Here is a 13704-nt window from a genome sequence, read left to right on the forward strand (position 1 = left end):
GAGATAAAGAGACAAACGCTCCTCTTGATGAAGAGTAGAGAAACAACTGAAAGGTTTAATTTTTTTTAAAGATGAGACAACATGAGTTCATACTTATGGAGAAAAAAATGAAAGGTGGAGAGAGGGTTGCAGTTGGAAGTATCAGGGAGGAAAATAGCACCCCTAACCTGGCACAGCTAGAGGAATAATCTCTTCCAGTATAAGAAAAGAACAAGAGGCAAGGATGGGAGTGATTAGTATAAACTTCGATGTGGAGGATTATGACGAGTTTGCCTCTTACACACAGAAATGGGGTTTGAGATTTTTTTAAATCAAGGAATAAAGGTAAGAGTTAAGATTTAGAGTAGTGAGGGGCCAGCAGGTAGCATGGTAGTTAAAGTGCTAGATTCTCATATGGTTGACTGTGGTTCAAGTCCTGGACCTGGAGGCTTGCTTTCTTACTTTCTCTCTCTCTCTCTCTCACTCTCTCACTTTTTCTCTCTGGTGAGCATGTGTGCCTTATTGCAAATTAATAATAATAAAGTTAAATAAATTATCTAAAAGTAGCTGACAGAAATTAAAGACTAATAAGAGATAAAACATGTGTTACAAATTGCTACAAAACTTAGTAGCTTAAAACAGCAGACATTTATTATCTGATAGTTTTTGTGGGTCATGGATTTAGGAGCTTACCTAAGTGGTGGCTCAGTGTTGCTCATGAGGTTAGTGTTGAGATGTTGTCCAGCAGAGGGCCAGATGGTAGTGTCATGGTCAAGTGTGATTTTCTGTGAGGCTGACCCACAATGGAAGGATCCAGACTCACATCTAGAGACCTCCCTGAGTATGCCAGGTACCCATGTGCCCAGGGTGTGCTGCTGGGGATGGATCTTTGCATTGGGACTCTGTTGGAGGTGTGTGCTCTCTTTGTATCTCTCACTCATAGAATGAATAAGGAAACATAAAAAAAAAAAAAAAAAAAAAAAAGATGTTGGCCAGAGTTGCAGCTAGATCCATTTCTAAGATAACTCCCTCAGATGTCTATTGGCAAGAAACCTCACGTCCTTACCACATGCGGCTCTTCATAGGGTTAATGTTAAGAGAATCTTTGCTCCTTGGTAATAGAGAGTGAGAATTAAAAAACTTAAGAAGAAGAAATGAGAAGAGAAACCCAGGAGGGCTTTATCCTCTAGAGTCAAGTTATTGCCTTACCGTGTAGTTTAGAAAAATGACTGGATTTTCTCAGTTTCTTTTTGGTTTTTGTTTGTTTGTTTGAGAGGTTTTCGCTATAGGGCGCGTGCGCTCGCCAGACAGAGAGAGACATAGAGACAGAAAGCGAGAAATCACCCCCCAGGGGGGATGGTCACGCCGCAATCCCTTCTCCTCCATTCTCCTCTCGGGATCTTGGGCACACACGCACACGTGCCCGGCATGAGTTCTAAGCCACCGGGTCCGGGACACAAACCGCAGTCGACCACATGGGAGTCCAGCAACATAGCCATTATGCTAACTGCTGGTTCCTTTTTCTCAGTTTCTTATCCAGAAAATGAGGGACATGAGTATTTGCCTTATGCAGTTATGAAGGTTAAATATTTAATGGATGTAAAGTATTTACAATAATGCTATTATACTGTTAGCCATGTACCTATTTTACTTTAAAACTATTCATGTCTTTTATAAAATAAATCCCACTGGGGCCAGCAAGTGGCATGGTGGTTAAGGCCATTAAACTCCCACTTGGCTGACTGCAATTCGAGTCCCAGGCCTAGCGGCTTGCTTTTGTACATCCCCTCTCTCTCATACGCTCTCTCTCTCGCTCTGTCGCTCTAAAATAAATAAAATAATCCTTTAAATAAATAAATAAATTCCACTTATTTCATACATTTTCTTGTTGTTCTTTGCATGTGTGAATCTGTGTGGTGTTTTTTTTGGACAGATTTTCCCTATGTCTTGATCCTCGTACCTCAACCTCCTGAGTAACTGGGACCACAGGCATCTACCACCACACTCAGCTTTCTAAAATGCCACTTTCATTGCTGTTGTGTCTCAGGTGTCAGTTCAGATATTATCTCTTCAAGGGTTTCTCTGACCACCCTGTGTCAATGGGAACACTTTTTCAGTTTCTAAATATTTTTAAATAATTTTTTTTAATTTTATTTTTTCATTCACTTATTTTAATTTTACTAGAGAGAGACACACACAGAAAGAGAAGGAAAGTAAGAAAGCAAGCCACCAGGTCCAGGACTCAAACTGTAGTTGGCCACGTGGGAGTGCCCAGCGCCTTAACCAACATACTACCTGCTTGCCCCCTAAATATGTTTTTCATATGGTTAGACCTTGTCATTAGCTGAAATTCAATCCTTTATTTTTCCCAATTCATATTACACTGCCCTATAAGATGTATTTTCCTTGCTTTGAAGAGGGCTGGCACAAGTATTAAGTACTTGTTGAGTGAATAGGACCAAAGCTTTTTTAAAAATGTGTATATATATATATACACACACACACAAATATATATATATATATGTTTTTATTGTATTTGTGTTATTCATAAGTAATAACCCAGTCTTCAGCTATATAATAAGGTGAGTTTGCTAACTCTTTCCTTTTCAAATAGCATTGATTTTTTTCTATAGGATAATCATTAAAATTATTTAATTAAGAGTATGACCTTGGAAAATAGAGGCAGAATATTTCTTTTTCTACTTCTTTTTTTTAGTTTTTGCTATATAGCACATGAGTCACCAGAGTCAGAGAGAGAGGGAAAGTGAAAAGTCACCCCCACCCCAGGGGGATGGCCAGGAGGCAGTCCCTTCCCCATTCTCCTCTCAAAATTTTGGGCATGCATATACACGCACCTGGTTTATTTTCCAAACCCCTAGGTCCAGGACCTAAACCACACAGTTAACCACATAGGTTCCAACTGCCTTAACCACACCTCCTGGCTGGCCCACAGTGGAATATTTATTTAATTTTTTTTTTTTTTTTTAATTTGACCGGACAGAGACGGAGAGAGAGAAAAGGAAAGCCAGAAAGCAAGCCGCCAGATCCAGGACTCAAACCTCTGTCAGCCATGTAGGAATCTAGTGTCTTCAACCACCATGCCACCTGCCACCCTCCCCAACAGAAGATTGTTTAAAATGTTGTGGCCTACATAGCTGTTTTCGGGGGGGGAGGGGTATTCCTTTTGAGAAATGGCATACATAAATTGTTAAACGATATTTTCACTGGATACATGTATTTTCAAAATACTGATGCTATTTGACTTACAATAGTGTTATATATCCTGATAAACCCTTCATAAAATTTTTTTAAGAAAGATTTTTGTTGTAGAGTGCTTGTGCTCACTGGAGAGACAGAGAAAGTGAGAACTCACCCCCTAGGGGGATTGCCACACTGCAGTCTCTTCTCCTCCACTCTCCTGTCAGGATTTTGGGCACGCACACATACGTGCCCAGCGTGAATTTCAGGCTGCCAAATCCAAGACTCAAATCATGATGGTCAGCCATGTGGGAGTCTAGCACCTAATCACTGAGTTACCTGCTAGTTCCAGCCCTTCATAAACTAAAACTGTCATGCTGGCGTAGTAGTTAAGGCAGTTGGATCCCATTGTCCAGCTGTATGGTTCAAATCACAGACCTGGGACCCCACAGCTTGAATGACGTACCAGACTTCTCTTGCGCATACTTGCCCAAAATCCTGAGAATAGAATGGCAGAGAAGGGATTGCAGCATACCCTTCTCCATAGAGAATGTTTTTGTTCTCTCTCTCTCGCTTTCTCTCTCTCTCTCTCTCTTCTTCAGCAAGCACATGCACCCTATAGCAAATATAAAAAAAAAATTACAAGTCGAAAATGCATTTAATACATCTACCTTACTGAGTATCTTAGTTTGACTTAGCCTACTTTTAAAAAATATTTTCTCAAGAATTCTTAATTTAATTGCATTTATTATTATTAATAATAATAATAATAATAAGTTTGACCAGAGAGAAAGAGAAAGCGAAAGTAAGCTGACAGGTTGGGGACCATGGTCCGCCAGGTGGAACTTCAACACCTTAACCACCATACTACTTGTCAGCCTTAGTTTAACATACTTTAAACATCTTTTGAACATTTAATATTTGTTTATAAAACACAAAGCCTGTTAAATAATAAAGCTTATTACCTCCTACAATGTATTCAATACTTTCAGTGAAAATTCTTTTTTAAGAATTATTTTATTTGGGCCAGCAGGTGGCATGGTGGTTAAGGGTGCTAAACTAGCACATGGTTGACTGCGGTTAAAGCCTCAGACCCAGCGACATGTTTCCTCACTCTCCCCCCCACCACCTCTCTCTGTCATTCTCTGGTCAAATTAAAATAAATAAAGTTGAATAAAAAAGAATTATTTATAAATAATTATTGTTTAAATAATAATTATACATATTTATAACATTTACTTATAAAATAATTTCTTTTTTATTCAACTTTATTTATTTATTTTAATTTGACCGGAGAGGGAAGGAAAATGAGAAACCAAGCTCCTGGATTCAGGACTCAAACCACAGTTGGCCATGTGGGGGTCCAGTGCCCTTAACCACCACACCACCTGTCGGCCCCAAGAGGTTCTTTTTAATTTTTAGTTTTTTCCCATAGGGTGCATGTGCTCGCCAGAGAGAGAGAGACACAGAGAGGGAAAGTGAGAAATCACCTGAGAGAGTGAGAAGTCATCCCTCAAGGGATTGGCCATGCCATAGTCTCTTCTCCTCTATTTCCTCTCGGGATTTGGAGCATGCACACGTATGTGCCTAGCATGATTTTCAAGCCACCGTGTCCATTGGTCCACTTAAACCACAGTCAGCCATGTGAAAGTCCAGCAGCTTAACTGTTTTGCCACCTGCTGACCCCAAGAGAATGGTTCTTTGGATATTCAAAGTATAGTTTTGTTTTTGTTTGTTTAAGAATTATTTATTTAATTAATTACATTTGCTACTATTTTTTAATTTGACCAGAGACAGAGAAAAAGGGAAAACAAGAAAGCAAGCCACCAGGTCTGGGACTTACACTGCAGTTGGCCATGTGGGGAATCTAGTGTCTTTAACACCATGCTACCTGCCAGTCTCAAAGTACAGTTTCTTCAAATCTGTATCATTTTTGTACTATCATAAAGTCAAAAATCATTAAGTCAAACCAGAAGTTGGAGAATGTCTTTAAAAAGAAAACAATTATTTAAGCATTTCTGTATTTCTACATGATAAAAAGAATGAATAACATAATAGCTAACACATTTAAGAATTATGTGTAGCATGCTAAATACTTTACATGAATTGACTCATTTAATCCTCGTAACACTATCACCAAGTATTGTTATTCTCATTTTACAGATGTGAAAACTAAAGGCAGAGTTAGATGTCCAAGATTGCACAACTAATAAATGTGTATTTCTGCTAAATACGTATATATGAATTTATCAATCTCTTTACCCTTGAAGATTATTGTTACTTTAGTAACTGGCACTAGAATTACATTAACATCTTAAAACCTACAACATTTGCTGGTGTCTTAAAGTCAGTTAATCTGTTGTCTGTATCTGTTGTGTACTTAAAAGAGATTGTTACGAAAGAAAGACAGCATCACTGAGATATATAAAGCATTAAATATGATGTTTCTAATCATTTCTCTTTAGTTGATGGAACACACCAAGAACTTGATGAAATCAGTCTACTTACTGCTATCACAGTATTTATTCTGTCTACCAATCCAGAGGTAACCACTATCCCATCCCTTCAGAAGCGCTGCATTGAGAAATTTAAGACTACTCTTGAAATAAAAGATCCTATGGTAAGTAAGTATCTTTCAGCAAGAAAATTGTTTGGAATAGGAGTATGTTTAGGCTTCTGCAGAATTTTTTTCATGATTTTGCTGGCTCCAACAAGATGTATCAGAATTCAGTTTGGGGGCCAGCAGGTGCAATGGCAGTTAAGATGCTGGACTCCCAAATGGCCTTCTGTGGTTCGAGTCTTGGACCTGGCGGCTTGTTTTCTCACTTTTCCCCCTCATCCCCCGCCCTGTCTAATTAAGAATAATGACCATAAATAAAATTATATAAAATAATTATTTAAAAAAAGAATTCAGGTTTTTATTTTTATATTTTGTATTATTTTGGAGGTGATAAAGCCAAATAATAATGGTCTTGTTCTTTGACTCTAAGGGTAGAGAGTAGTGAGAAGAAAGAAAAAGAAATGATAAAAAAAAAATTACATTTGAAATGGGAACATCTTAAAATTGATATGGCTGGGGACCAGCAGTTGGCGCAATGGCTATGTCGCTGGACTCCCACGTAGTCGACCGCGGTTCACATCCCGGACCCGGTGGCTTAAAACTCATGCCAGGCGCGTGTGTGTGTGTGCCCAAGATCCCAAGAGGAGAATGGAGGAGAAGGGATTGCGGTGTGGCCATCCTCCCTGGGGGGTGATTTCTCGCTTTCTGTCTCTCTGTCTCTCTCTGTCTGTCTGGTGAGTGCACGCACCCTATAGCAAAAAAAAAAAAAAAACCTCCAAAAAAAATTGATATGGCTGTACAATTTTAGAAGAGACTTTATATGCTAGTGTAGTGGGTCAGCCACATAGCAAAGTGATTAATAAGTACAGTGCATTGGGCATAGGATCCCACATAGCCAGCTGCAATCAAATTCTAACCCCAGGGGCTGGCAGGTGACGTGGTGGTTAAGGGCACTTCACTCCCACATGGCTGACTGCAGTTTGAGTCCTGGACCCACCTGCTTGCTTTTCCATTTTCTCTCTCTCTCTCTCCCCCTCCCCCTTCTCTGGTCAGATTGAAATATAAGTAAATAAATAAATAAAGTTTTAAAAAAATTCCAACCTCGTACTTGAAAAACACACCACACATATTTATTTACTTAACCAAAATTCCAAGAGGAAGTAGGAATGGAGGGAAAAAGATCATGGCATTGCCATGTCCCACTGAAAGTTGCTTTCTCTCTCTCTCTCTCCCCCTCTCCCTCCCTCCCTCCCTCCCTCCCTCTGGCAATTAAGGAAAAAAAGATACTTGTCTCTTATTATAGTGTATTTTCTTTAACAAAAAAAGAGGAAGAGATGATTCCAGAACATGCCTTTAGTAACATGATTGTGAGATAATGGGACCCATTCCAAACCAGCACATACACACAAGTTTATCTCATTCTTTTATTTCCCCTTCATTTGCTAATTTCCTTTTCTTTTATGTGTTACAAAATGAGTTTGTAACCTATGACCACACATACACCTACTCCCAAAGATAGAGAAACCAAATTTTCTGTCAGAAGAAAAATCATTCAAATGCCATCAGAACTAACTCAAAAAAAAGATTATTTACATATTTGGTATGTAGTCATTTCTTTTTGTCTTTTTGCCCTGCTTGTTGCCTGCTGCCGGCAGGAACTTACATAGCAGTCTCTTAAGTGGAGGCTCTTATATGTGATGAGGCATATTAGTATGGTACAAGCTTGGTTAAGACTTCCAGACCATGGGACCAGCAGGTGGCGTGGTGGTTAAGGCACTGGACACTCCCACATGGCTGGTCATGCTTCAGGTCCTGGATCTTGTGGCCGCAATCCCTTCTCCTCCATTCTCCTCTCGGGATCTTGGGCACGCACGCACACTTTTCCTCTTCTCTTTCTCTCTCTCTCTCTCTCTCTCTCTCTCTCTCTTCTCTCTCTCTGGTCAAATTAAAATAAGTAAATGAATAAATAAAATTAATTCTTTTTAAAAAAATAAGACCTTCAGACCATTTGAACATAAACTATGAGATTTTTGTCTAAAATTAATTTTCTAAAATCACTAAAATATTTTTCAAGTCTATTTGTGTTTTATTCTTTTGGGTTTGCTTGTTTTATTTTGTGTTTTTAACACTATAGAGAGGGACATTAGAGAGGAAATGGAAGCTAGTCAAAAAACGATATTTTGACCATTCATACATCTTCCCTATTGTACCTGTATGCCTCTATCCCACCAGCCTGTCACAACCGTGGTTAATGTCCTAGTCTGAGTACCGTTTGGCACTTTAACTTCCAGCAGTAATTTTAAATTTAAATACTTTAGCTTTTTTACCTGCAGAACCTTCAGGAACTGTTTTTACAGTTTATACTGTTTTTGTCTCTTACCTGATTAGGTACAAATCAAGACCTATCAGCTCCTACATTCCATTTTTCAATATCCAAATCCAGCTGTTTCCTACCCATACATTTATTCCTTAGCATCTTCTATTGTGGAAAAACTGCAAGAAATAGACAAAAGAAAACCTGAAGACACTACTGAGCTTCAGATCTTTCAAGAAGGCATAAAGGTCTTAGAAGCATTGGTTACTGTTGCTGAAGAACAGCATCGTAAGTGTCAACACTAAATTTGTGCAAACTCAGAACCCCAAATCAGAATTTTAGTGTTATTTTCATTTTAAAATATACAATTAGTCATAGAATATCCGTATTTCACACTGATTGAAAAGCAGGTATTATGTTGATCCCAGGAATTAATATTATTGAGTGTTCAGGAGAAGGGAGTGGAAGAATTTTGTCCCCCTAATGGGGGGAGGGGGAGATGAATACTGATGAAGTGCTTTGCCGCATTATGCGAACATTTGTATCCCTGAACTTACATCTTTGTTTACTTTCCAGGCTCTCAGCTGGTGGCTTGTCTTCTCCCCATCCTCATTTCCTTCCTTTTGGATGAGAATGCTCTGGGATCTGCAACTTCCATAATGAGAAATTTACATGACTTTGCTTTGCAAAATCTCATGCAGATTGGGCCTCAGTATTCATCAGTTTTTAAAAGCGTAATGGCTTCTTCTCCAGCGCTGAAAGCCCGCCTTGAAGCTGCTATAAAGGGCAATCAGGAAAGTATCAAAGTCAAGATACCAACATCTAAACATTCTAAGAACCCTGCAAAGAATTCAAGCATCCAGTTAAAGACCAATTTCCTCTGATTTTTTTTTTTTTTTGGGGGGGGGAATAGTAAAGCACCTTAATATAATACTTGATCACTTCCTTCTCTTCGGGGGCAAAAGTGACATTATAGACACAAGTGCACTTGGAGGTTTAGTTGATTGTTTTAACTTAAATAGCTGTTACTTTTTAAAGTGACAGCAAACTAAACTTTTTTTGTTATTTTTTTCTTCTGTTTAATAAGACCACAGAGCTGTCATAATTCTTGCCAGGAATTTCAATGAATCACTACAGAGCTAAATGTACTAAACAATATACCGCTTTAAAAATGAAATTAATTTCTTCTAACAGTTATACACATTTGGTACACTTAATACTGTGACAGAGCTTGACTAGAATATAAATTACCTGCAGTTATATTGTATCCCAACTGCTAATTTAATGTTCTACCTTATTCAATAATATTATTGGACTTTCTTGTATTTCCCAAACAAGGTAAATGGTTAGAAAGCTATTTAGGAATATCCAAAAGATAAATTAATCACAGCCCTGCTGTACAGTGTGACAAAAGTTTTGGTGTCTATCAATATTATGACGTTTCACCATCTTTTCATTTAGTTTCTACTGGATTCAGAAAATGAAAGTTTTGCTCATTTGAAATAGAATAGGGTATCTCCACCATTCTTCAAATGGACTTTCTGTTACCTTTATTCTTAACAAATTTTTTCACTTTCATTTGTGGCAAAAATTCATATCAATGAGTTTAATATAGATTCATATCTATATTGTATTTAGCTCAAATATGGATTTATATAAATCCCAAATTTAGTATAATGAATTTAGATCATCAGCGACTACAAATATGTTTTTTTAATGTGACACATTTTAATATAGAAAAAAATCTAATGATAAGGTCATTTGGGTTGAAAAATATTTTTTAACTCTTCATAATTGACTGCCCTTTCACTTTAATGTTACACTGTGTGAATCAAACATTATGTCAGAACAAAGCATTTCCTTGTTAAAAATTACAAACTGAAGCGAGAGGAATGTTCAGAATTGAGAAAACACCTTGACTCAACCAAGAACAATGTGATATACTTTATTTTATTATGTTTGTATATAAACAACTCTTGTAAATTGTTCAGAATGAAAACATTTGACAGATTCTAACACTACAATCAATTTTTCTAAATAACAAAAATAAAGCTAATTTTCTTTATCATTCTTATATTTTAAATTATTTTATCCACAGAACATGCTAGTTAGTCCTACAGAATCCAGAAAATCAATTTCTCTCACACCTACAGAGTTTTGCTGTGTTGTAATCTTCCTGCCTGAGCCTCTCCTGCAGCTGGGACTACCAACAGGCGGCCGTGCCTGACTCAGACAGAATCTGATTATGTTGCCCAGGCTGGCTGTAAGCATAGGATCCTCCTGCCTCAGCCTCCCAAATAGCTGGGACTGCAGGCACATTCCCTGCCTTTTATGATGAACTGGGGACTGGACAGGGGCTTCCCCTTCCCGTGTGTTCTGCCAGGTAACATCAAGCAGCAATCACTGTGTTTCCTGGCCTAGAAAATCAATTCTGTAAGATTTCTTTGTAACTTGGCCTTTTCTTCCAAAAGAACCCTATCTTTGGAGCATTCTTTGCAATAGTTAGGTTTCTGTCTTTCTGAATGTCTCTACAAATTGAGTATATTTTTTTAATTCCCTTTACCTAAAATGCTTTTTTCTGCCCTGTTCTACCTGGTGGACTCCCACTCCCTTTAGACCTGGTCACCTCCCCTTGGTGACTTTCCTACACACTTCTTAACCTTCTCTTCCGTCAGATAAATGTACCTCTTTCGTAGTGACTGTGTTCCCACAGTGCTTTATACATTCTTTTTATGGGTGAAACATTAGATTGCATTTATCTCCCTCTTAAACTGTGCCTCCTCAAAGGGAGAAATGTTTTCTTCTTTTACTTTACCTCTGTAGTATAAAGTAGGTGCTTAATAACTGTTGAATTACACTGGGATGAGGTGAATTTGGACCCAGAAAAATAACTGCTTTGCCAAGGCATGTGTTGACAGGATGTAATTTACTAATTTGGCATTTCGATTTTGTATTTTATCCTTTTTTTTTTTCCATTTTGTTCTTACACACTAAGATTTCTGCTTATTTAGTGGTATGTTTTTTGAGTTGTTTAGGGGAAGGTACTGTCTAACTGTCAAGGTGGCTGGACCCCATATGACAGACCACGTGGTTTGAGTTATGAACCTGGCAACTTGAAAAACATGCTGGGTGTGTGTGGCCACATGTCCAAAATCCTGATAAGAGAATGGATGGAAGCATGGCCGTGGCCATTCGACCTAGATGTGCTTTCTCACTTTCCCTCTCTCTCTGGTGAGAGCATGTTGCCCTATAGCAAAAATTTAAAAAACAACGAAACATACAAGAGCAGTTTTGTTAGTGCAGTGTTATTGGAAGAAGTAAAAGGGACCTCAGAAAAAAACATAGTTGCAGGACCAGCAGTTGGCATAATGACTATGTCACTGGACTCCCACATAGTCGACCGCGGTTTGATTCCCGGACCCGGTGGCTTAAACTCATGCTGGATGTATGTGCCTGCATGCCCAAGATCCTGAGAGGAGAATAGAGGAGAAGGGATTGCAGCATGGCCATCTCCTCTGGGGGGTGATTTCTCCCTTTCTCTCTGTCTCTGTCTGTCTCTGTCTGGTTGGCAAGTGCAGATGCCCTATAGGAAAAACCTCTCAAAAAAAAAAAAAAAGATATCAATTATAAAAAAGAAAGAAAAGAACATATTTGCATTCAGACATGAGGCTCTCTGCTGAATAATGAAGCCCATAAAACCCCAATAGCTTTCTTTTGATACCTTGCTTTTGTTCTTGATTAAGAAAGCTCTTGATGGGGCCCAACAGGTTGCTTGGTGGTTAAGGACACTGGACTCCCACATGGCTGACCACGGTTAAGGTCACAGACCTGGACACTTGCGTTCTCACTTTCCCTCTCACTCTGTCACTCTGGTCAAATTAAAAACGAAATAATAATTGATGTTATAGGGCCGGAAGTATTGGTTAAAGGCCCTGGATTCCCACTTGGCCAACCATGGTTTAAGACCGGGACCTGGTGACTTGCTTTCTTGCATTCCTTTTCTCTCTCTGTCTCACTCTGGTCACATTTTAAAAAAATCAAAACAAATGGAATTAAATGAATAATTGTTTTTTAAATTATTATTTTAAGTTTTACTTCTTATTATTTTCCAATTTGACCAGAGAGAACGAGAGAGAGGAAAAGTGAGAAAGGAAGCCACCAGGTCTGGAACTTGAACTTGGCCCTTATGAGAGTCCAGTGCCTTTCACTACCATGCCACCTGCTGGTCTCCAATTCTTTTAAAAATAATAATTTAAGTTAAATAAAGAAAACGCTCTCAAGATCCTCAAATTTTATAATCAAATGCTAGAGAAACTACTCTTAAATTGCTAGAGTGACTGGACTTCCCCTATCCTTTCCACGTTAGTAGTTTCTAGAAACATGGTCTACGCTTTTCTTTAAACTCAAAAGCTTTTTTTTTTTTAGAATTATTTTCTTGTTCTCTCGCGGCTTCACTTCCGAGATGACGAAGAAAAGAAGGAACAACGGCCGTGCCAAAAAGGGCCGTGGCCATGTGTAGCCTATTTGCTGCACACACTGTGCCCTATGCGTGCCCAAGGACAAGGCTATTAAGAAGTTCATTATCCGAAACATAGTAGAGGCCGCAGCTGTCAGGGACATCTCCGAAGCAAGTGTCTTCGATGCCTATGTACTCTCTAAGCTGTATGTGAAGCTACATTACTGCGTGAGTTGCGCCATTCCTAGCAAGGTAGTCAGGAACCGATCTTGGGAAGCTCACAAGGACCGAACACCCCCACCCCGATTTAGACCTGCAGGTGCTGCCCCTCGCCCTCCACCAAAGCCCATGTAAGAAGCCAAGTCTTTAAGGATTGAAGAACTGTCTGTCCTCTGGGGGGGGAATAAAACACTGATTATACATTTTTTAAAAAATTATTTTCTTTTGCTTTATTTATGTATTTATTTTGATTTGGCTTGAGAAGGACAGAGTGAGAGAGAAAGTGAGAAGGCAAGCTGCCATGTCTGGGACTCGAACCATGTTTGGCCATGGGGGAGTCCAGTGCCCTTAACCATCATGCCATCTGCTGGTCACTCAAAAGCTTTTTAAAATTCTATTTTCAGGGTCCAGCAGGAGGTGTGGTGGTTAAAGCGCTGGACACTCCCACATGACTGACCACAGTTTGAGTCGGGGGCCTGGTGACTTGCATTCTCACCTTCCCTCACTCTCTCTGTCTCTCTCTCTGGTCAAATTAAGATAAATGAATGAATAAATAAAATTAAATAGATTTTCAAAATTGATGAAGTGATTTTGTTTCAGTAACAATAGACGTACTGTGAGTCAACATCAAATGAGAAGTAGTTAGACCATGGACTTCCTATTCTCCAGTCAGCTGTATTTTCTTTCTTTTTCTTTCTTTCTCTTTTTTATTTTTGAGAGATTTTTGCTATAGGGCGCATGCGCTCACCAGAAAGACAGACAAAAAGCGAGAAATCACCCCCCCAGGGGGGATGGCCACACCGCAATCCCTTCTCCATTCTCTTCTCAGGATCTTGGGCACGCACGCACATGCGCCTGGCGTGAGTTTAAGCCACCAGGTCCGGGACTTAAACCACAGTTGGCTACATGGAAGTCCAACGACATAGCCATTACGCCAACTGCTGGTCCCCTCCAGTCAGCTGTATTGATACTCTGTCA

The 13704-nt window shown here is 39.0% G+C and overlaps 1 protein-coding gene and 1 pseudogene across 1 annotated transcript in view; both read left to right on the top strand.

Annotated features, from left to right (window-relative positions):
- The window catches only part of HEATR5A (HEAT repeat containing 5A), a 156408-nt gene extending 146888 nt beyond the window's left edge, over positions 1-9520 (top strand). Inside the window, exons 34-36 of the mRNA XM_006152391.3 lie at positions 5643-5797; positions 8126-8339; positions 8628-9520. Of these exons, the coding sequence (XP_006152453.1) occupies positions 5643-5797; positions 8126-8339; positions 8628-8935 (677 nt within the window). The 3' untranslated portion in view covers positions 8936-9520. The remainder of the gene's footprint in view (positions 1-5642; positions 5798-8125; positions 8340-8627) is intronic.
- A 2786-nt stretch (positions 9521-12306) lies between these two features.
- LOC106735278 (40S ribosomal protein S26-like) lies at positions 12307-12906 on the top strand (annotated as a pseudogene).
- The last annotated feature ends 798 nt before the right edge of the window (positions 12907-13704 follow it).

This window comes from Tupaia chinensis, unplaced genomic scaffold, assembly GCF_000334495.1.
Source record: "Tupaia chinensis unplaced genomic scaffold, TupChi_1.0 Scaffold000350_1, whole genome shotgun sequence".
Lineage (NCBI taxonomy): Eukaryota > Metazoa > Chordata > Mammalia > Scandentia > Tupaiidae > Tupaia > Tupaia belangeri.